Source organism: Magnolia sinica, chromosome 3, assembly GCF_029962835.1.
Source record: "Magnolia sinica isolate HGM2019 chromosome 3, MsV1, whole genome shotgun sequence".
NCBI classification, from domain to species: Eukaryota; Viridiplantae; Streptophyta; class Magnoliopsida; order Magnoliales; family Magnoliaceae; genus Magnolia; species Magnolia sinica.
In genome coordinates, this window is record NC_080575.1 from 92373082 (window position 1) to 92398197 (window position 25116).

The 25116-nt window shown below is 39.4% G+C and overlaps 1 protein-coding gene across 2 annotated transcripts; it reads right to left on the reverse strand.

Moving 5' to 3' along the window:
- Positions 1-1574: 1574 nt before the first annotated feature.
- Positions 1575-17708, reverse strand: LOC131240233 (uncharacterized). Of its 2 annotated transcripts, XM_058238360.1 has the most exons (15): positions 17368-17707; positions 10275-10923; positions 9859-10171; positions 9282-9428; positions 9044-9132; positions 8776-8868; positions 7552-7678; positions 6080-6144; positions 5819-5993; positions 4845-5045; positions 4683-4730; positions 2981-3127; positions 2703-2786; positions 2188-2302; positions 1575-2090 (listed from the first exon to the last, which is right to left on the reverse strand). In XM_058238360.1, the coding sequence occupies exons 2-15, from the start codon at positions 10865-10867 to the stop codon at positions 2011-2013; spliced, it is 2277 nt and encodes a 758-aa protein (XP_058094343.1). In that variant the 5' UTR covers positions 10868-10923; positions 17368-17707; the 3' UTR covers positions 1575-2010. The 2 variants fall into 2 exon arrangements, with proteins under 2 accessions (XP_058094343.1, XP_058094344.1); XM_058238361.1 differs by lacking the exons at positions 1575-2090; positions 2188-2302 and having other exon boundaries at positions 2413-2786; positions 17368-17708.
- Positions 17709-25116: the final 7408 nt, after the last annotated feature.

The window sequence follows — 25116 nt, forward strand, 5'->3', positions numbered from 1 at the left end:
AGTTTTCCTCTTCGTGAACTGACCACCTACAGTAAAGGTACCACCCCTCATGGTATTGGGTCTTCTTTCGAGCTAACTTGTCCAGTAGGACATAATTACAGTTGCACACAGGCCGAGCTAGCTCGAAAAGCTCGCTCAACTTGGTTCGATCTAGCTTGGTTTAACTTGGCTTGAATGGTAATTCGACACAAGCCAAGCTTTTCATGACTCAACTCATTTGAAAAGGAGCCGAGGTCGAGCAAAGTGGAGCTCGGCTCGACTTGCTCAAAGTTCAAGTCCAAGCTCGGCTTGCTCGAGTATAATTTCAAATTTTACACACACACACACAATAAAGCAACCCACGAACCGACCTTAGGGAGCAAACCCACACCTGTGGGACCATCCAGTCTTTGAAAAGCTATAAAATAGGGACCTGATAATTCTTCTACAATGCCTTCGGCTGTTTTCTTACACAGTACTGCTCAAACAACTTGGTTCTGGGGAAATTCAGTATGCCTTTGTAGAATACACCAGTTAATATAGGGATGATGGTGTTACGCTTCATATCCCTTTGACAACTTGGTTCCAGTGGAACTCGATTTGATTTCTAAATTACAATAAACAAGAAACAAGCTCAATCTTCAAACAAGCCAAAACCCAGGCCCATCAGAATGTGCAGATCAAAATCAAAGATGAGCTTAGATGAATATAACAGGAACATAACAATGATGTTCTAATGCAAAAATCTTCCTCTAAAATTCACATGTAACAACTTCAGTATCGTCCATCTAATGATCACATTCCAACAACCTCCCTTCATCATTTTACCCAAATCCACTAAATTTTGTATCCATCGGCAGTCACTGCAACATACTTCAGTTATTATCAATCTACTAGTGCATATATCCTGTATTTGAAACGTAATCTGCATCCTATATATCCTCGTAATGATGGATTTACTGATGTCAAGTGCCCAATAGAGGATTTTTACTCCATGGTTTAAAAAATTGACACTCAACTCAACTCAATATCCAGTTGGGTAGGGTTGACTCGAAGACTCAACTCAATATTTAATAATTAATTTATAAATAAGATTGTACTAATAATAGGTAGTCAGAATGGTATGACTGCTGGTTGCTCTAGTGCTAAAGATCAGTTCAAATCCTACCAATTGCAAATTAGATGTTTTTTTTTTTTTAATATCTAAAAACACATCAACCCAGCCAGTGATTCAGTATTGTATCAGTTGACCGAGTAGGCTGTCTGAACTGAGTCAAGCTTGCCAACGAGTTTCATAGTGAATCAGCTCAATTTCTGGCCAATTCAAATTTGACTCAGCTGAGTTTCAAGTTCAGTTACCAAGTTTAACTACGTCTCGTTCACGCCTCGGCATGTTCACAATGAAAGGATGTAAATAGGATCCTCTTATTCATTATCAAATTGGATGAGTAACAAGGGATATAATCCGGAATACAATCAAGACCGGTGCAGTTGCTAAAACTATAAGGTGCATTCCTGCTATTGTATGTACTAATAGTAGAAATGATATAAGAGTAGCACTTGGCTAAGCTGGTTTACAAGCTACACACCAACCATAAGAACCCCTTTTAGTCCGTCAAATTTTATTCAGGGCAAATCATGTTTATATGTAAAGGTTATTTGTCTTCACCAATACAAGAAATATATTCGAGGCCAAACAATAGGCTCGAATATCATATCACGTATACGTTTGATTTTTTTTTCCCCCACATTCTTTTTACAGCAGAAACATCAATAACCCCTTTATCTACTGCTGCTAGAAAGAATCAAAACATTTATCATGTAGGACCTGAAGAATCCACACCATGCTGGGTATGAAAAGCATAGACCACAGAAGCAGAATCTGCTCTCAGCATTGAAGTGACGCCACCCTTTTTTGAGTGTCCAGGTAAAATATAAAGACTCGATGAGACAGTCTGATCACTCAAATTACTTCACACGGAATAATATGGAAATATTATCTCCAAAATATAATTGGAAAATCATTCGGTTTTACCCTCTTCCTTCAGCTGCATCAACCTTATCTGTTTGAGTGCCCAATTTGACAATGTCTTCAACAAGGATATTCCCATCTGTTGTGAGGGAAATGGTGAAAACAGCGTTACCATTTATGGGTAATGATTAAATGGAGGAGCAAGATCTAGAGGTGGAAGAAAATTACAATCTCACCTTTATCTTTAGAAAGGTTGCTGATAAGCTGTTGGACTCCATCTTTGCCCATGGTGTCTTTGAGGTACATGGCTGCAGCCGCTACCTCTTCTGGGGTCACTTTGCCATCATAATCCCGGCAAATAGAAGCTCAGCATGATTTATTTGCTAAAATCTTTCTTGTGCAGGTTGATGTTCATGAGTTTCAAAGAGAGAGAGAGAGAGAGAGAGAGAGAGAGAAATTCAGCAAATTTGATTTGAAAACAGATTTTCTTGATAAATAAAAAGATAAATCTTTTATTACAGTATAAGTGGAATTAAAATCCAATTTTTCTTCAATGTCCATTTCTTACTTCATTGAATGGAAACTATTTTTTTTATTTTACATGATAAAGAAAGACATCTCGGAGTAGGAGAAATGGGAGGTGCTCTGTCAAAATTCCAAGGACTGAATATCCACTTTTGAGAAACTATCCAGCTATTTAAATATAATAGAAATACCCTCACAACTTCAAAACAGAATGTAATCAATAATACCTGTCAAGCAGTCGCCAACGGTCCCCAATTTTGGCATCCACATCATCAATTTCCTTTTCAAGCTTATGAAGCATGGCATCAACCTGGAGTGTTGAGACATAGAAACGAAAAGTGAATCCATTTCTACAACAATTATTTGTAATTACAAATAACAAATGCATGAAAACTCAAGCATTTAAGAAAATCAATGGAAATCTAACAAAAGAACCAGAACTGGAACAGGGAGACGGGAACTGGAATCTTTAGTAATATAGGGGCTTGTTACCCCGTGTCTTACCCTGTCTATAAGTGCCGAAGAAACCTTATGTCCTACAGCCATTTCGGCTGCATGGTCGCTCTCCTCCCTGGCAGCTCTGTATGCCTTCTTTGCCTCTTCTTCACCTTCAGTTCCCTCTTTATCTACCATGCTATTATACAGCTCTATCTGCAATGGAAGTTACAACATTCAGATGCAGAACCTACAGCAAACTACAGTTGCATGAAGCAAAGCTGCAACAGATTCGGGTGCAGGAGTGGGGAACCATCTGTTTCAAAATGTCGGCAAGCCTAAACAGCTAGGAAGTGGGAGTAGAAGCATGAGAACTAAGCATGGTTCATAGGGAGAGCAACACCCAGTTAGAAGGATCGTGCAACTAAGCAGCACATTATAAGGGGGAAAAAATATCTATTAGCATCATGAAGGCAGGGTTTGGAATATCAGTGTCAGAGAGTGATGTGGATGGGCTGAAAAAAACGATACAATACAGGGCATATCTGAAAGAAAAATGGAAACACAAGAATCATGTTTATATCTTTCAGAAAAAACAATGTCAGAGGCTGATGTGGATGGGCTGAAAAAATTGGAAAAATGGAAACACAAGAATCAATTGTTTCACGCCTGACTTGCAGAAAACTGAGTTTTTTAGTCTTTGAGCACGCACGCACACACACATGCGCACGCATGCACGCACACACACATGCGCACGCATGCACGCACACACACACACACAAGAATGTTGTCCCTCAGCCTGACTTGCAGAAAACTGAGTTTTTTAGTCTTTGAACTCTAATTTTGGTGTTAAAGCATTTGGTAATTAGAATTTCTTTGGTTGCTTTTCGCTTTGTATTGCATACTTTTAACCAAAATATCAAGGAAACCAACAAAGATAAAAATCTGTTACATAAATAAAAATATTGTAAATGCATAATAAACAACACGCTATTGCAAGTAACTGTATGCATGTTATCCCAACTTACTCCGAGGGTTGCATTTTTCACATTTATCTGTTTAAAACGCACTACTCCAATTGATATATTTACATGAGCTTTGCTAAGCCCACAAGTGTGCACAAGGCATACCATCTGCATGATGCCACTTGTGTCAGCAGGGCCATATCGGGAATAATATGGCCCATATCAGTCAATACAGACCGATACAGGTGCCAAAGCAACAGAGACACCAATACAGACATCACATATGGCATCCCAGGGCAGGCTGCTATGGTCCCAATAGAGATGAGGTATTCAAGGTAACGGTGGTTGTTAAGGCCACCGCCGTCACCATTATGATATGGGCCATAATGGCAGTTATGGCCATTTTTTAACAGCAGTTACAAGCCGTTTTCTTTGTAATGGCCATTACAGCCCTGTAACGTGTAATGGTTCCCACCATTACTGTTATGTAACTGTTTTTTAATACCTTGGATAGAGCTGTATTGGCAGACATGCCACACGTTTTGGAACCTTGCATGAAGAGAAATGGGGAAAACAGAGGTAGAAAAAGAAAATGCCACCTGTGAAAACGGTGACTCTTTATACGTAACAAAAAAAAAAAAAAAGGTGATTCTTTCTAGAAGCAAATGACAATAGGAACATAGAATCTCCTTCACAGAAGAGAACGAAAGCATAGATTTCTGAAAATTAATGCTAGTCATTCTATTGTCGTACATTTAACATTTTACAGATGACAAAAGCTAGTCTTTTCACAACACGAGACATACCTCTTTGTTGACAAGGCTCAAAAACTGTTCACGCTCCCTACTGACTGACTGCAAATATCAGGAAGAGTAACATAAGATTTGGGAGGAGAAACATCATTTTAAGCATACTGGACACTGCATTAGCCTCAAACAAGCAGGAAAACAATGGAATCCAATCCTTACAGATGCCGAAGCCAGAACAGCCAATGCGCAGCTGAGTTTACAAAGCTGATCTTGCTTCTCCAACATTTTTTCTTGTGCCAGCTCTTGTGCTTCTCTTGCAGTTGGGATAGTCATTTCCTTCAAAGCCAAATCCTCCTGGTCAATCCCTGATTCCTTCTTCCGAGCTTGTTCCTCTTCCTCTTTCTTTTTCTCTTCCTCTTCCTGTGAAAGATTTGTTAGTAATACAGTTTCTTACATGACTGAACCCTAATAACAAACAAGACATCAAAATAAAATAAAAATATAAACAACTGATGATTGGATTGTTGAATTAGCATCAGTGAATCCATGTGAAATAAAAGCTAATGTAAGAGCATGTGAGGCAATCCACATTTTACTAGTATCAAATCCTCAGATAAAAGTAAAACTGAAGGCATTCAGGATTGGCAAGAATAAGTTCAATGCATTAACCTTACTTCACAAGCCCAGTTCAAACAAAATTGGTTTTGTTTCTCATCATTCATTAAAAACACTAATGGAAGGTCAGCACACGGGTTTGTGCCCAACGCATGCAAGACAAGATGCAGTGGATTTTTCAAGACCCTATGAATGCATCAATTGGATGGTATAATTAGAGGACAGAGACCAGGGTCCTCAATTAATTGGAACAGTTTTGCTAGAGATGCATTGAGCAAGTGAAAAATTAACAAACAAACAAAAAAAAAAAAAAAAAACAAAGGCGGGCCAGGATACATGTATGAGAACATTGAAGTTAGAAGGATGATGTTCAATGAAAAGCTGTTTATGATATTGATGCAAGAAATTAACAAACATTGTAAAACTCAAAGATAAGAAGATGAGGCAAGAAAAGCCATAGGCAAACCAGCAAAATCCATTGAAGCGAATGTGTAAGGTTCATTCAAGGGCTCCAATGCCTTCCTTAAATCAGCAAGGTCACAAATTTTCAAGAACATGAAGGACATGGTATTTCATACCTTGATAAGTTCCTCTTGCATTTCAAGGAACTCCAATTTCCTCCTCCTCTCCGAAACAGAGTCCTCAGAAGGCAAAGCAGTTACACCCACAGTATCCACAACCTCATCCGGCAGAGAAGAAAGTGTAGCTTGAACAGCCTCTTCAGGCCTCACCTTTCCAACAATGGTGAAGGCTCTGAACAAAGGACATCATATCAATACAAAAAAATTTAAAGCAAAGTAATGTTTCAGAGAGCTTTTAAACTGATGGGACTTCATTACCTGGAAAGAATCAGGAGTGAAGATGGCACAGAATGGTTAAGAGACAAATCCAACCAATCACGAAGCTGCAAAGCCAATATACCATTAGATGACTATAACCATACACTGACTGCTTAAACCTATCAAGGTCAGGCATCAAAGTTTCCTTGAGCAGTTTCTTCTTTTAACAGTAAGTTCCCTTACCTAAGCAGTATATAAAGGATAAGGCATCCCTAAAACAGAGTGAGTGAAGGAAGAAAACCTAGGGTCCTATGCACAGTATGCAGTGACATACTTTCTTCAACTTCTAATACATTTACTCGATTGACGAATAATAGAATCCTAGAAATGTAATACATGAAAAAATCCACCTCAATTGAAATCGGCCTTGAGAAACAAATCCAGTAAAATACCATTTCAAGTCACATGGTGATCTAGAAAACATGCATATTAGCCTCATTTGTACATGTCACAAATGTAAATAATTGAGCATCAAAGAGAAACAAACACCATTCAGTATGACCTGCAGTTAACTTTCCAAGTAGTCCTTGTATTAAGCATATTGTTTGGAAGCCATTCATAATAGCAGGCCCCAGTTAATTGGGACAAGGTTTAATGATGATGTTTGGAAGCCATTCATCACAGGGCTCCTTTGTTGTCCCACATTGGCTCACATGATATTAAATTAATTTCTTGTGGGGGAGGGCCCACCACAGTAGCTTGCGAATCCTTAGAGCATCGCCGTTGTTTTGCACCACTGCATGGACCTGGGGTGCAGTAGTGCAAAACAAGGGCGATGCTCTAGGGCCCCAGTAGCCAAGCTACCTACCTCCCTCAGTTATTATTACAGGTACCTCCCCTGTTTTGGATTATTACAGGTACCTCCCCTCTATTTCAAAGATTCGTTGCAAATTCCCCCTTACAAGTAAACACCTTCGTATATAAGCACTGTTATTATCTTTAAGCAATTCACCATTCTTCCCTAATCTCATACACAACTAGTCAACTAGTCGTAGAGATGTGGCCCCACTGTAATGCATGTATGTCATCCAACCCGTTCAGCAGGCCACCCCACCATGAAAATGGGATACCCCAAAAAAACAGGCTGATCCAACCAGAGGGTGGTCAAACATGCAAATTTGGAGGTTTCTGGCCCTCCTGGTTACTGGAATAGCGTGATTTTTTGGGCGTTCAATGTTCATGGCAGAGGTATCGGATGTCATTTATACATAACGATGCACCCCACACAATGAACTCCTCAAATGAAGGTATTTTTGTCATTTAGTACAAATTCCCCTGACACCTCTAACGGTTTCAAACACGGGAGGTCTTTGCAATTAGCCAAAAACAGATGGGATGCATTGACAATTGTCATAAAACATAGGGTAGGTCTTTTACAATTGTAATAAAACAAAGGGGAGGTGTTTAGAATTAGCCCATTCTTAATTGATCAAAAAAGGAATCCTACGATGGAAATGAAAGTTAAGAAAAACCTGTTGGCGCATTTCTTCTACTGAAAGTAATCCCAGTTGGCCACGGTCCCTACAAGCTTGCCTAAGTTCAGCCTCTGAAAGAGACTCTACACCCTCTGCCTGGATCATCTCATCATCATTCTTGATCCTGACCATACCAAGCATATTTTCATTGCAAAAGGATTGCCAGGAATTCAATCTCCTAAACTCAACAGGAAATATAGAACTAGATAGCAACGACAATAATATGAGAAATTACCATCAGCAAAATGGCCAAATACACATGAAGATTCCAATATATTCCATAAAAAATACATCAAAAGAGATGTTGCTAAAAACCCTTCGACCAACATGTCATACATGATAAACAAAGTAAATCTTAGACCTGGTTTGATCACCACTTAAAAATGGCTTCATCTCATTTTAGTTGACAATATTTATGTATTAGAGATAATAGTTTATAGGAATTACAGATTATCTAGTTTATGTTTAATCCATGCCAAAATCTCTAATTTATGGTTAACTGAAATGAGATAATCATTTTTATATTGCATCCAAACAGGACTTAGTTTTTATCATTTTTCTTGAATGGAAAAGAATTTTTAGTGCATATATATAACAAAGGTTACAATATTGAAACTCGACAGATATTAAGCCAAGCCCCAAAAACCAATAGATGACCTGACCCCACTCCTAGCCCTATGGAAGGCCACCTAAATAAAACTACAGTTGGCACTAGGAAAAGAACTGAAATTGCTCAGACTGTTTACAAAGTAATGGCTAAGCTAGAAGGCACCACTGGTTAATCTGCGGCTACCATTGAGAGAAAAGCAGGAGCTCGTAAAGCAGTGCCACATATACTTTGAGTGACCAATTGACAAAAATACATGACCTAGTAATCAACCATATGAGAACCAAAATGTGTAATGTAACCATGACAAATATGCAAATTCAAGCGAAAGTTGCAATTAAAAAAAGTTCCAGTGTAATTAAAAATAAATAAATAAAAGTCACATCCTAGAAAGCAAACTGATAGGTAAACAATCCACAATCGCCGATGCACTCAAGCATAATTGTCAATGAACTTGGAATCTTACACTGATATTTTTAACTTAGAATGCTGTTCCATGATTATTCAAAGATATTTTTTTACTATCAGAGGAGCATACAGATTTTAAAGCTACAAGATGTAAAAATTAAAAAAAGGTAACAAATTTCCTTGGAATATAAACTCAGAATGCATACCACTGCAATCTTTTCTGAAGCATATATCGTAAATATGCATCCGTTCCATAAGGGCTGATCCCCATGTATTTGCACATATTTACCAACCTAGGCCTGAAACAACCAAAAGTAGTAAAAAAAATGCACACAACAAAATCAATAAAACAATGAGAACCCCTCCTAATTAAATATAGCTGTGGGCTTCAGATAAAAAATAAAAAATAAAATAAAATAAAAATAAAAAGACAAGGATGCATGCAAACACCCAAATCATCAAAACGATGGTAACCTGCTGATATTGTCCAGAGTCAGCTCATCATTGAACAACTTTGCAAAGCCCAAAATTTCCTCATTAGAAACACGGGCACCAGTTCTGACCTATCAGGACATCCAAACATCACAGGTTTTTATTATCATTATATCATACCATGAAAAGGTGGAAACCTAGTAACATGCACTTTACTGTAAGATTTAGTAATGAAGTTTGAATTGAAAGCTTGACCTCAGGGACTGAGGAAATATCTAACCTTGTTTAAAAATTCATCAAGATCTTCTGCTGTCTTTTTTATTTCTCCACTGTGCGAGACTTGAACTTCCTTTGCCATTTCCTTGACTGTGTCCTGCAAAAACTTTGCATACTCTATTCTTGCATTAAGCCGCCTTTTCAATGCTTCCTACAGGTTGAGCGTCGAAAAGGTAATAGTGAGGCATACGTCCTCCTTGAGAAATGAACTACGTAATAAGCACGACATAACACAAATAGGTAACAATAATATACATAGAAGACAGACAAGCAGGTTTGAGATTGCAAGTAGCCTAAGTGTGCGTGCATGCAGAATGATACTCTTCTTTCTTCTTTTTTCCTGACAAGTAAAAAAGTCCCATATTGTTCCATACTTACTCCGGAGATGGTTCAATGCAGTTTGGCTTAATAAATGGTTCCTTGCCACTCTAAATACCACTGTGAAACTTAGATAGGGACCATTCGGAGATTATAACATTGTGAAACACCAACTGGACATATGTCAGAAATGGAATGCATATTTCAGTTTAAGCAGTTTGAATAATGCGTAGCCAGGTCATGAGAATAACTGCAGTTGGTACCTGTTCTTTCATCTTGTCCTGGAAAGTAGATGGCAACATGTTGGGAAATAATTTCAGGAACACTGGCAGCAAGAACTCCATGAATGGAACTATGATAAAAACTGCAAAAGGAACTAGCCTGAAAATATCGGCTGTTGTGCGCGTCAGTTGCTGGCGCTCCCTCCTCGACAGACTCTTTCCACTAGCAAGCTTCAGCAGTAATCTTGAGGAAATTCTAGCATCAGCCCAGAAGAGTTTTGTACCCAACCAATAGTGTTGCAGAGTTGAGATAAATTCTTCCTTCCAGTGGCGGAACTTCTTGGCCCAATCCTCCCTAAAAAGAAAAAGGGAAAGAAGAAAACAAGTAAATCAGTGTGCATGAAATCAAGATATTTGAAGCCGAAACAAATAAAACATCAAAAATGATCAACAATAACCTGCTCATGGAAGCAACAGCTCTCAAAGCTGGTCCAATCCCCAAAAGCTTAGCCCAGAATTTCTTTATGATGGACCTAGCATCTTTCTGAGATTCTTGCAATTGTTTGGCTTTTGCTTTAGCTTTCACTGTAGTCAAACCTTCAACTGCCTGATCACATTCCTCCGGCGATGCTTCCTTTTTATACTTAACATTCTGTTCTTCATTATCCTGATCACCCATCTCAGGTTGGCCTGCTGTAGCTGTTGATACCTTACGAATACTATGTGACAAACACCGAATTCCAAGGGGGAAAATGATCTCTGATCTTGCATTTCCATGACTCTGACTCAATATGGAAACTCTCCAGGAATTATGCTTAGGAAATCCTATTTCTTTCAAACCCAGAAATTTATCTATATCAACTATAGCTTGGACCCTCTCCTTTCCCCTTTCAGCATCTGCAGAAGGATGACCAGCAACCCAGTCCGAAACCTGCAAGTCATTTGACTGCCACCCATGTCCGAAACTTGAAAAGCTCTGAATCGAGCGAGTGTGCACATTCAGGTGTTCCAGGAGGTACTTCCTCCTTCTCAAGATTGCTCTCAAAGCCATTATCAAAATCCTCTATGTTTCTAAGAAGGAAAACTATGGTCATATCTTTCACACACCTGCTAAAATTAAGCTGGTAAGAAAATATCCAATCCAATTGCCAACCAGAATCATGAACCCAAAAAACTAAAGATAAAACAAGGGAACAACCACTCAAAATTTCCGCCCTAAAAGAAATGGTGTCTCCATCCACAAAGAAACAGTGATACTTTCTCCTTGTTTACCAAAGATAACCATAACCATAAAGTAGATACTCTCCTTGTTTACCATGATAACTATAAAAACAGCCCATAACTAATATACAGTTAATTCTTCTTCTTTTTTTCATATTATATCCTTTACAAAAGATATTGACATGATTCAGGTTATCAAAACAGCAACACTCCAGTGTATTGCTATTCAAGGTGGTTTTTCCAGATGTTTGCATGACAGCATTGTGAGGCTATAACTGCCACCGCTAACAGTCATAACAGTTTGTATCATGGGGTTTCTTTTCCCTATTTAGGGAAAAAAATTACTTTCTTTTAAAAAAAAAAAAAAAAGGCCATAGTAAAGATAAGGTCCTCACAATTTAGCCATAGGGGATGTCTATCATCAAATGGGTGCTCCCTGTGTTTAAGGAGGGAGGAAATGGACCATTACTTATGCACTGTGAGATCAACGGAGAGATCAATGGAGATATAGATTTGTAGACGTTTCTTTAATATGTTTAAGATGGCCTATGCAGTGTTTTAAGTATCGACGATATCGGCCGATATATCCCACGATACATCTTGTATCCCACCTGTGCAATACGAAATGCACAAGTAGTGGGATATATCCCACATTTCAATCCAATTAGCATTTTCGATTTTCAATCTTTTTTTTTTTCTGTAAATCATGTTAAGTCATTGTCAAATTGTAACAAATCCATGATTTTTCATGTTTTGCATGAAAAATCATAGATTGGGAGCCTCGATTTCGAGATTTGGAGGAGATAAGCTAAGTTGCGGAAAATTGAAAAAAACCAAAATTTTCCAATTTCTCACAAATTGGTTGCAATCTTTGTGTCCAAACATAAAATCAAACACATATGTAATTCTTTTTTTGCTTTTGAATGTATTGCTTGTGTTTCCACACGTCTTCTTACATTTATAAATTATATTAATAAACTTTGAATATAGTTGCATCAATTCAGTTATACGGCGCATAAATTAGGACCCCATACAAAGAAAACCTATTATGTGCACTTCTTTTTTGTAATGTTTTGATTTGTAAGATGTATTGATGTCTTTTTTAACAATCATTGAAGTTTCATTGAAAAATTCGACCAATTTCTTAATGTTTCCCCATGTTTTCAACAACAGCAATACAATCGATATATCCCACGTGATAACTGATACATATCCATATCCCAAGGGTGCGTTATGTAACGCGAGACTGATATTTCAAACGTTGGGCCTGGGTTATAGTATGACTCCTCAGTTGTTCATTGCTTGGAACCATGGATGGGCAACCCCTACAAGGCTCTACAACAAGGTATTCCGTAATGGTAACAATGGCCGTAATGGCTACCACCGATGCCTTTACAATACAGGTTGTAACAACTATTATAGTCTCTCTTTTTTATTGAAAAAAAAAACCCTAAAAAACATATATTGGCCCCATAATGGACCGTTACAGCCATTACAAGAGGCGTAACAGACCGTTACTTATGGGGGTTGTAATAGCTGTTACGAGTCATTTTTTTTGTAATGGTCGTTACGACCCCATAATGTGTAATGGTTGCCACTGTTACCTTTACGGCCCCCGTAACAGTTGTTACAGCACACCAAGCTCTACGAAGACTCTCGCTAAGGCTCTTAGCAGGATTAAGGTTGATTTGGAAGGGAAGGAACAACCGTCTCCACAATAGATCGGAATTTGAGGCTAAAGTCTCCAAAAAGAGAAAGGAATGTGGGGGTAGTTTGCAACCAATGGGAGAAGGTTGGAGTTTGTTGAGGTTTCAAGGATTCCTCATCATCTGGCCTTTTGGCCTCTCTTTTCTTGTTTTTGTTGCCCTAAGTGATGAAGTAATCATTCTCTAAGAAGAAAAAAATGGCCACTGTAATATATATTTTGCAACCAAAATCTTGGTATAGTGACCATTAGGATGGTGCATTGCGGCAACAAAATAATAATAATAATAATAATGAAAAAAAATAACAAATATAATGTTTGTTATAACCAAGGTGTTCCGTATCCGTTACGATACGCCTGTAAAGGCTGATACGTATAGGTAACGGCCATGATTATTACGCGATACAGGGGTGAAAAGGGGCAAGTAGTTTTTTGAGACCGTATCAGCTGTTATGGTGGCCATAAAGGCCATTACAGGGCATAACGACCGTTACTCCCGTAATGGTCGAAAAACGATCACTTTTTTTTTCTATTTAAATTCAATTTTCTCCTTTTTTTCACTTTTCTCATTCCAGAAACTTCCCTATATCATTTTACAACAAATTTCTACCATTCTTACTATATCTTTTAATATTAAAACTGTGGATTGAATTTATTTGAGCGAATAGAATCTTTGAGGGCGTTTTTTTCAAAAAATTGAAAAAGCACTATTTATGCCTTTGTTCTGATTTCTAGTTTTAATGCTTGATTGTAATGTGTAAACATTAGAGACAATCATATTAAACAATTCACTAGACAGCCCGATACAACACTCACCAAAGGGTGGACTGTTACACTACCGTAAACATGTTCAAAACAAAAAATGAATACATATTTGAAATATTTACATTATTTTTTATTTTCTAGATATTTTTTCAGAATTTTTCGGGTAAAAGAAAATTTTCAACCGTTACGGAGGTCGTAACGATCGTTACGCCCCCCGTATCAGTAACGGTGGTGACCGTTACAGTCACCGCTACCGTACGGAATACCTTGGTTATAACACCTATAACAGCCATAACTTAAGTATAATAGCCATTACCATGTTCACCACAGAGGTTATACAGTTTGCAATATTATACAGGGTAACAGGAGCAATGAGTAATCTGATCTGTCATAACAATTGTTATCATAGCCGAATTCAAACTTTCACGATTTTTGCCCTTTTCATAATATTATAAGCAACGATAGGTATATTAGTTTAATGAAGTTGTGACACATCCGAGCCATCTGATCATCCAATCTAGTTCCAGTTTGGACCTCATTGTTGACCAACTAAGGAATTAGGCCCATCAAAGTATCCATTAACTGGACCTTGATATCAATTTTGTGGCATACGATTAGATAATTTGATTCCTAAAGTGATATGTATTCAACTTAGTTCAATTCCTACAATTTTCAATATCAATTTTGGAATCCAAGTAAAAGGTGATGATGATTGCCCAGAGGACAATGCTTGCAAGAGGACACAATAGGAAGCGAGGGTGTGATCTTTTGGACATTGCCCCAAACAGACAAGTGGGATTTCACCACCAACTTCCACCTAAGTGGAAGAAAACACAAGGCAAATCTGGACAGTGGATCAACACTGCCTTCCAACACGAGGACGAGTTCTCTCCAAGCCATGAGGGAATTGATGCATCCAAACCATCAAATCATCCAATATGGGTTCAGAATGGACACATTGCTGGCCAATTGAGCGAGTAGGCACCTCAAAGGGTTGAAATTGAAAATCATGTCAATGCAAGGGTCCGGATTAAAGATTTGGAGCACAAGAGGCTAGAATGGTTTGATAAAAGATCTAGACTCCAATTGGATTGTGGGGCCCACAGACCAATTGGATGGCACAAATCACCCACCACTTGGACTATATTGTTCCCCACAATTTCTAGGTTTTGTATACAAACTCTATAAGAGAATATAATGTTCTAACAAAACCATATAGCCACCAAAGGCCATAAAACTATGCATTGTGACCCATTTTAGTAGGTTTTAAAATTGTTGGATTACTTCTTTCTTGATGTTATCTCCCTCTTTCTTTCTTGCAAGTTGGATAGGCTAAGGGGTCATTTGGCACCATTGATTTTTTATTTTTATTTTTTTTTTGGGGGGGGGGGGGGGGGATTTCTAATCGCCTGGTATGTTTGGTACCATAAAGTAATTGGAGGTTTCAAATCCAGGGTGTTTCAAATCCCCTCAAAGAGGGGGGTTTCAAATCCAAGGTGAAAGCTTGGATTACATCTAAAATGCTTCCAAAAGTTGCATGTGTAACATGAGTGTCACTAGACTATTAATCTATTAGGCACATGGCCCACTGATGATATCCCAAAACAATTAGATTATCAATTGCATCACTATAATTACTTTAATGTGATGATTTGCACCGTCCAAAGTCCAAACATTGTCCATTTAAATCAACAGTTAAAAATCATTGGTTAGTCACTCGGATGAGATCTTGTGCTTGTGGCCCATCCGAGACTTGGAATTTCATCATTTTCGGGCAAAGTATATATTCCAATGGGCATATTACAACCACTCTGTCAAACACTACATACGTACACTCATTAGAGATTAAAATTAATCTAGTAATTAAATTCAAATCCCTGTAAATATACTATGCATAGCTACTTTTGGATTATAGGGGATTCTGAATTCAGAGTGCCAAACATAACTAGAGGATTTCAAATCCAAGGGGTTTCAAATCTAGGGGGTTCTAAATCCACACTCCCAAACAGGCCCTAAATATGGCCAGTTATATACGGACTAATATGATTTGGGATTGGCCTTTATTGTAGAAACTTCTTCGATAGCAATTAGCAATAACATTAAGGCCTATAAACGCTCCTACAAGCCATAGGGAAAAACTATGCTACAACAATTTGATTATTGGACAAATTTTGAGGTAGGTCTTTTTAGCAATACATTGATTTCGGCTGCAGGGGTGTTTTCCAGAGTGTTAGTCTTGTTTAGAGTTGCACACAAGTCGAACCGACTTGGTGGACTCGACTGTCCGACTCGACCCGAACCGAATGGCTATTCGTAAGGGTAGCCAAGCTAGAAACAACTGTTAACCAACTACATGGAAAACAATATGGAGAGCAACTTGATCCTATCAGAGACCCTAATGGCAACCCAAATCCAAAACCAAGGTTCCAACCAGAACCTTTCATGAATTAAAATGGTACAGATCCTTGTGAGTCTGTTTATGACTTCATGCAACGGCTCTTTGCAAAGAGAGCCCATAACACCTCAATAGAGACACCCAAGAAAGTATGAGTTGAAGATTCGAACTTCACGGTTGCCTTAAGGCAAAGGCTCTTGTCGATTAGATTATAACACTTGAAGATTATTTTGCATGGTATGACATGGGCAATGTCCAACGAGTAGCTTTTGTCAAGGTCAAGCTAAAGGGTTGAGCAAGAATCTAGTGGCAAAACATTAACAACAACAACCTTATCATGGATCATCTTGTTATCAAGCAGGCTAACATGAGAGAGAAGATGGAAAGTATTTGCCTTTAGACTACATGGATACCCTCCTCTAGGGGCTCCTTGTGTTCAAACAAGGAACTTTATCAGTGGATGACTATTACAACTCTTGACTCTATAGGTAGAGGAACCAAATCGATTGGAAGATGCAGACGCATACTAGTTATTGTTTCAAAACATAACATTCTTGTGGACCTGTTGACTGACTTATTATAGGCAAATTCAACCATGGGTATTGCTAGGTCCCACGTACATATATGATCATGCACAAGATACCGTAATAACTTGCCCAAGCTACCGTTCAACTTGCCAAGTCTTCTAGTGAATATTATCGACCAACTCGAAATCATACATCACCATCTCGCGCTAGATCTCTTGGCAAAACCTTGCATTTTAGCGGTTAGCTGTTACATGGACTGTCTTTGCAAGCTTACAACAGACAAAAAGCTCACTGAACTTCTCCATGCCAGATGATGATATCAAAGAACAAGATATCATACTTTCGACCGTTTTGCCACCTACAAATACGATCATTGATATTCTCAACGACTAGATCGTCTCCACATGCCAAGGTGGCTACCAAAAGTTTCTTATCCGTTGGCAAGGACAACCTCTCTGATGCTACATAGATCATAGCCACAGATTTCTAGTGCCTCAATCCTGACCTCTATGAGCAATATCAAGCCATTAACTTGCCAGAGTCGAGTTCTTTCACGTCGAGGACTAATGCAGATTGAATTGGGCCCAAGATCCATGGGCCAAGGCCAGGGCCCGGGCCAGGCCCATTAAGCCCAAGGCCCAAAGTTGGCCCATCAATAAATAGGCCCAAGCCTCCTATTTAGGTGAGCTAGTTGTGCAAAATCAATTTGCTAGCTATGCAATAATCAATCAGTCAATAAAATAGCAGTGACAGTTCCGAATACACTTCAAATTTCCAAGATACAAAAATCAAAAATGAAATTTTCCAACGAAAATTGATGATACTCCACACATCTATGTTTTCTAACAGATTAAAGCGTTTATTCCAAAAAATAAAAATAAAAAAAAAGAAAAGAAAAACAATCAGACAGGAAAATGGGAGAGACAGATAGAGATTACCAGGAAGCTCTGGTTTTTGGAGCTAGGATTACGATTCTGGATTGTAATTGTTGAGATGAATATTCATGAATCGATTGGAATCTGCAGCACGGAGCTGCTGCTGGAATCAAACCAGGCAAAAGGCACTCAAGAAAAGATGATTCTAGGGTTCCGACAGAGAAATGGAGGAATAAAAATAAAATAAAACGCAGGCAGCTATTATATATAAGGAGATGGGTGATGACCGTAATGAGAAAAGTCAGAGAGAGAGAGAGAGAGAGTTTTGGAGAGAGTTCCGAAGTTCTCCCTCCTACTTCTATGTTCTATCAATCGAAGTGCAGTGTCGTGGCCACTCGCGGCAGTAGTCAACCGAATCCCGGACGCGGATTCGCTGGTGTACCACACACTAGCTATATAGCTGGTGTATTTACGTCAGCAAGTTGTGGTCCCATCATGAGGTATGTGTTATGTCCAAACCGTCCATCCATTTTTCGAGCTCGTCGTAAGGCTTGAGACGAAAAATAAGACAGATATAACGATCAAGTGGACCACACTGCAAAAAGCAGTGGGGGATTAAATGTCTACCATCGAAACCCTTTTGGGGTTCACAGAAGTTTTGGATCGGATCGATATGAAATTTGTTTTCCTAACCTTATGAACAGATAGGATGGGTGGGCACTACGAAATTGTTAATGGTGAAAATCATTATGTCCACTGCTATTTGTAGTGTGGTCCGGTCGATCTTTGAATATGATTCATTTTTTGGATGGTACTGTAAAATGATCTTGAAAAATGGGTGAACGATGTGGATATAATAAATACATCATTGTGTGGTCCATATAACTTTGATCTCCCTTGAACCGTTTGTACAACTCCGAGCTCGAGGTGCGTCAGCGCTCGTTCGCACTGGTGTGTGGTACACCAGCTAATCCGCTTCCCCAGTGCGCGGATTGCGTCCTACCCCCGCCCATCTCTAGCCCGAACGGGCAGTTCCGTGGGCGGGCCCACTGTGAATTATCGGTTTATCCACGCCGTCTATCCTTCCTCTCGGATTATTATAAGATACATGCACAAAAATGGGTCAGATCCAACGTTCAACTGGACCACATCAAATAATAAGCTTAGGTTATATGAAATGACAAAGCATTAAAAGCCACTTGCATTAAATGCAAGAGGCATTTGTGGTGCGGTCCAGTTGGATCTATATCATTTTTGAGCCTATGCCTTAAATTGATCCGAGAGGATGAATTGAGGGCTTATAAACTGATACATCCGTTCGTGGCTAGAGAAGGGCGAGGGTATGACGCAATCTGCGTCCCTTCCCCGAATCCCATTCTTCCAAACTTTGGCGCTTTCGTACAGGCCGTTCATCAAGTGGGTCCCGTATATAAAGGACACTCGACTGGAAGTGGATTGGCTGGTGTAACACACACACCACCTACTGGCTGTTGTGTGTAGGTGTCGTTCAAAGACCCATGATATATGTGTTTCATCCATTCCATTCATCCATTTTTAAACATCATTTTAGGACTTTATGTTAAAAATAATAGGGATATAAATCTTAGGTGGACCACACCACGGGAAAACAATAGAGATTGGATATCCATCATTTAAAATCCTCCTAAGGCCCACTGTACTGTTTATCTGACATCAATCTGTTGATTAGGTCATAAAGACCCAAATAAAGGGAAAAAACAAAAGTCACCTTGATCCAATACTTTTATGGTTCCAGAATGTTTTTAATGGTCGAGTTCATTCAACACTGTTTCCTGTAATGTGGTCCACTTGAGATTGGGATATACCTCATTCTTGTGTAATACTATAAAATGATTTATAAAAATATATGGACGGCATGGATGAAATACATACATCATGGTGGGGGCCACAAAGCACCGAACACCGGCCATTGGCTGGTGGCAGAGGGAGTAGCCAATCCATTTCCCGTTGACGCTCCGAACTGTACGAATGGTTCAAACAAGAAGCGGATTGGCTGGTTTACCACACACCACGAAATCAGATTACGTACTAAGTTAAGCGGATTGCCTACTGAGTAACTTAGTGCGCTAAGCATACTAAGTAAACTCTGTGGGTCCCACAGTCATTCATGCATTTTATCCACCCCGTCCATACATTTTAGCAGATAAGTTTAGGTCGTTGGTCCAAAAGTAAAGCATATTCAAACCTCAAACGGACCACACCACATGAAACAGTGTAAATTGAACATATACCATTGAAAATTTTGTGGGGGCCACGGAAGTTTTAAATCAATCTTATATTTGTGTTTTCACTTCATCTATGTCTTTCTGATATTATGAACAGGTTGGATGACAAATAAACATCACTGTGGCCATAGAAAGTTTTCAACGGTGAAAATCATTATTCTCACGATTTCCTGTGGTATGGTCCAATTGAGCTTTAGATATGATTCAATTTTGGGCTCAACCACTAAAATGATCTGAAAAAACGGATGGACAGAGTGGATAAGACAAATACATTCACGGTGGGGCCAACTAAGTTTACTCAATACGATAAGAGCGTACTGAGTAACTCAGTACGCAATCCGATTTCCTACCGTACCCAATGAACTCAGTTGGGCCACCATGAATGTACGTGGTTTATCCACACCGTCCATCTGTTTTTAGCTCATGTAAGGGGTTGAGCCCAAAACTAAAGCATATCCGAACGAAAAGTGGATTATACCACAGGAAACAGTTGATTTCCACCTTTGAAACCTTTCTAGCCCCACAGTGATGTTTACTTCTCATCCAACCTGTTCATAAGATCATACAAATATGGATAAAAGGAAAACACAAATATAAGGTTGATCCAAAACTTCTATGACCTCTAGAAGTTTTCAATGGTTGACGTCAATTCACACTGTTTCATATGGAGTGATCCATTTAAGCTTTACATATGCTTCATTTTTTGCTTCAAGATCTAAAATTATCTGATAAAATGGATGGATGGAGGTAGAGGTGGGCATTTTGGACCCGATCCGATGGATCCGACCCGATCTGACCCAACTCGGTACCATTCCGAATAGAACCGACGGCTTAGATTGACCTAATCGAGTATATCCACCCAAATCCGATTGTATTTCGGGTCGGGTCCGGATAGAGGTCGATCCGAACCGATCTGACGCGGATACCCGAACCGAGAGGATCCGACCCGAACCGACCAAACCTGACCCGGAGCTTGAGGAGGATTTTAATAGAGGATATCCAATCATTATTGTTTTCCTATGGTGTGGTCCACCCGAGATTTTTATCCCTCTGATATTTAGTATCAAGCCTTAAAATGATCTATAAAAATGGATGAATGGCATCGATGAAATACATACATCATGGTGGGGCCCACAGATCACCAAACAAGGAGTAGCTAATCCGTTTCCGTCAGGCTCAGTCGTCACTGATATGACACGTGGTCAGTCAGTACCACACACCAGCTACTGCTGTGGACGAGGATTTCCTGCAAAAGCCTTTAGCAGCAAGTTCCTGCACTAGGATGCTAGGCGGGGCCCACAGTAATGTTTGTGAGAAATCCACACCGTCCATCCATTATGGGAGGTCATTTTAGTATATACTGCTAAAAATGAGGTGGATCCCACACTCAAATGGGCTGGACGAGAGGGAAAGCCGAAGAAAGAGTTATTTACTGTTGAAACCTTCCTAGGATCTACCTTGATATTTCTATGCCATCCAAACCGTTTATAAGGTCATTACCACTCGGATGAAGTGAAAAAACTAAAAATTTCACCTAATATGAAACTTTGTAGCCATACGAATGTTTCAAACGATGGCCACTGAATTTACACTGTTTCCTCTCGTACAGACCACATAAGTTTTCGATACACTTCATTTTTGGCCAATGTCCTAAAATGATCTCTCAAAACATATGGACGGTGTGGATTTATCACAAACATCACGATGGGACCCACCTAGCATCCCAGTGGAGGAACCTCTTTCACAGGAAATCCGCGTCCTACTGCTGTAGCATGTATCCTCAGGCAGTCAAGCTAGCTGGTGCGAAGACGAGACTGACGCTTCTCAAGCTCCGAGTTGTACGAACAGTTCAAAGGAGATTAAAGTTATATGGGCCCCACAGTGATGTATTTATTATATCTACACCGTTCATATATTTTTAGAGATCATTGTAGAGTATTATCTAAAAAATGAATAATAGCCAAAGATCATCTGGACCACACCACAAGTAGTAGCAGTGAATGATTTTCATAGTTAAATATTTCGTGTGGTCCACTTGATAGTTAGATCTATCTTATTTTTCGTCTCAAGCCTAAAAACGAGCTCGCCAAATGAATGGACGGTTTGGATATAACACATACCCAATGATCAGACCCACGGAACTTGCTAACGTTACACCATGCACGACACTTTCGTGCAGAGCACGTAACAGCGGCTAGTGTGTTGTGCATGTCAATACAGCTGTATTGTACGAACGACTCAAATGAGATCCACATTACATGGGCCCCACAATGATGTATTTATTATATCCATATCGTTTATCCATTTTTGTGATCATTTTAAAGCATTTGGAAAAAAAATAAAATAAATCATATCTAAAGCTCAAATGGACCACACCGAAAATAGCAGCGAGGATAATGATTTTCACCGTTAAAAAATTCAATCCATACCTAATTCGATCCGACTCGGTTTCCCTGATCGAGTCGGACATAGTTCGGGTCAAGTCAAGCATGTAACGGATCGGTTCGGGTCGGGTGTCCCGAACTCGACTCCGGATCGGATCGGGTTCGGATTCGCCCAGGCAACTTTCGGACCAAACCGAGTTGGACCAAATCCAATCTGACTCGGTCCGATGCCCAACTCTAGACAGAGGGGATAAAACATATAAAACATGGTGAACCTCGTGAAGTTTACTCGGTATGCTAAGCTTACTAAGTTACTCAGTACGCAATCCGCTTCCCACACACCACCAATGTGGCTGGTGTGTTGACGTCATTAAGTTCTGTGGGTCCCATCATAATGTATGAGTTATATCCAAACCATCCATCCACTTGGTGAGCTTGTTGTAATGCTTGAACTGAACAATAACACAGATCCAAAAATCAAGTGGACCACACTGTCAAAAGAAACCCTTTTTGGGTATGGAAAATTTGGATCAATATTATATTTGTTTTTCTCTTCATCCGGTCTGTGTAACCTTACGAACATATTGGGTGGTAAGTAAATGTAAGGGTGGGCCTTATGAATGTTTTAATAGTGAGAATCATTATCCCCATTGCTATTTGTGGTGTGGTCCCCTTGAGCCTTGTAAATTATTTATTTTTGGGATCAAGATATAAAATTATCTCGTGAAATGGATGATTGGTGTAGATATGATAAATACATTATTGTGGGCCCATGTAACTTTGATCTCCTTTGAACGTTTTTACGACCAGTAGATCTGGGAACGTCACCACTTTTCTTCGCACGACACGGACACGTCCCACTAGCTGGGTTGCTGGTGTGTGGTACAATAGCCAAACCCCTTCCGTTCAAAGGGAAAGTGGATTGCGTGGTGATCTGCCTAATGTGCTGACGTTGCCAAGTTCTGTGAGTCCCATCACGAGGTATGTCCGAACCATCCTTCCATTTGGCCAGCTCTTCCTAAGGCCTCAGCCAAAAAATAAGACAGAACTAAAGATCAAGTGGACGACATTGCAAAAAGCAGGGGGGATTGAACATCTACCGGTAAAACCTTTTTAGGGTTTTAGAAGTTTTGGATGAATATGGTATTTGTTTTAATTTCCTCTTCATTTAGGTTTACGTGACCTTATGAATAACTTGGAAAATAAAATTTATAATAAATCCTACGAATGTGTTAACTATGAGAATCATTGTCTCCGCTCTAATTTGTGGTGTGGTCCGCTTTGGATATGAATTATTTTTGGGTAATTCCCTAAAATGATCTCTCAAAATAGATGAATGGTGTGGATACGATAAATACAACATTTTGGGGGCGTCTTCACACCAAACGTACCCACACCACCTAGGTCAGTAGTGTCTGGTACAGTAGCCAATCCACTTCGGTTCAAAGGAGATCAAAGTTACATGGCCCCACAATGATCTATTTATTATATCCACACCATTCATCCATCTCTCCGGATCATTTTAAAGCATGATTCCAAAAATGAGTCATATCCAATTCCTTGGTAAACCACACCCCAAATAGTAGTGGGGAGAATGATTCTCAAGTTAAAACATTCATGGGGTGTGCCATAACATTTATTTCCCATCTAACCAGTTCATAAGGTCACACAAACATGGATGAAGAGGAAAAACAAATATCATATTGATCCAAAACTTCCGTGACCCCCAAAGGGTCCCACCATTAGGTATGTGTTATATTTGAACCGCCTGTCCATTTGTAGATCTCACCGTAAGGCAAGAGACAAAAAAGATAAGACAAATCCAATGATCAAGTAGACCACATTGCAAAAAGCAATGGGGTTGAAACCCTTTTGGGGGTCACACAAGTTTTGGATCAATATGATATTTGTTTTTCCTCTTTATTTAACGTCTGTGCGAACTCATGAACAAATTGGATGGAAAATAAACATTATGATGGGCCCTACGAATGTTTTAACGGTGAGAATCATTGTCCTTGCTGCTAGTTGTGGTATGGCCCACTTAAGCTTTGGATATGACTCATTTTGGGGTTCATGCCCTAAAAGGATTGGAAGCGGAGTGGCCGGTGTACCAAACACCATCAACCTAGCTGGTAGAGCTATACACAAATCGAGTTAGCTCAATTAGCTCGTTCAACTCGACTCGAAAAAGCTCGATTCAACTCGATTAGAAGCTGAGTTCAAGCCAAGTCGAGCTGATTTTTTGAGCTCGAAAATGAGTTTGAGCCGAGTTTGAGCTAGCCCCAGCTCGACTTGACTCAGACCGAACCCAACTCGAGTCTAACTTGGATCGAACCAGTTTGGTGACTCAGTTACTTTGATATTGACGTTGCTCAAGTGTTTGATGAAATGACTCAAAGAAATGTAGCTGGTGGCATTTCTTTCTTGATTTTTATGTTGCTTAGAAGGTGTTGATAAAATACTTATAAAACCATTGCTGTTGTCTCAAATACAGTGAGATTTTGAAGGTGTAGTCCAAGTGTTTGTGAAAATGCTGCAATGGTGAACTTAGCTCGATCTTGGCTCGAACTGGCCCGAGCTGCTGACCGAACCGAGCCGAGCTGGCCAGTCAGGCTCGAGGACCGAGCCGAGCGCCGAGTTCAAGCTGAGGTCAGCTAGTGACTGAGCTGAGTCAAGCTGAGGCCTACTCGACTCGGTTCAACTTGATGTACACCCCTACTAGCTAGTGTGGGTACGTGTTGTGCAATGACGAGTGCTGCCGTTCCTTGAGCTTCAAGTTGTACCAACGATTCATAGGATATTAAAATTAAATGGGCCTACAATGATTTATTTATTATATCGACACCATTCATCCATCTGCTAGATCCTTGTGGAAGCGGATTAGCTAGTGACCCTGTTCGTGGCCAATGTTGTGTGGGCCCACCATGATGTATGTGTTTCAACCACATCGTCCAATCATTTTTCCATATCATTTTATGGTTTAATCCTAAAAACAAGATAGATCCAAATCTCAACTGGACCACATCATAGGAAATAGTATTGATTGAATGCCCATGATTAAAAACTTTCCAAGGCACAAAATTTTTAGATCAAGTTGACATGTGTTTTATTTTTTTTTTTTCTTTTTCTTTTTCATTAATCTAGGTTTGTACAATCTAATCAAC

Excerpts from the sequence above, each read along its gene's own strand:
- LOC131240233 (XM_058238360.1), bottom strand. The coding sequence starts at position 10,867 with ATGGCTTTGAGAGCAATCTTGAGAAGGAGGAAGTACCTCCTGGAACAC. Across the intron at positions 9,133-9,281 it reads TTGATGAATTTTTAAACAAG|GTCAGAACTGGTGCCCGTGT; the intron begins GTTAGATATTTC and ends ATGTCCTGATAG. Across the intron at positions 6,145-7,551 it reads TAGAAGAAATGCGCCAACAG|CTTCGTGATTGGTTGGATTT; the intron begins GTTTTTCTTAAC and ends TTGGCTTTGCAG.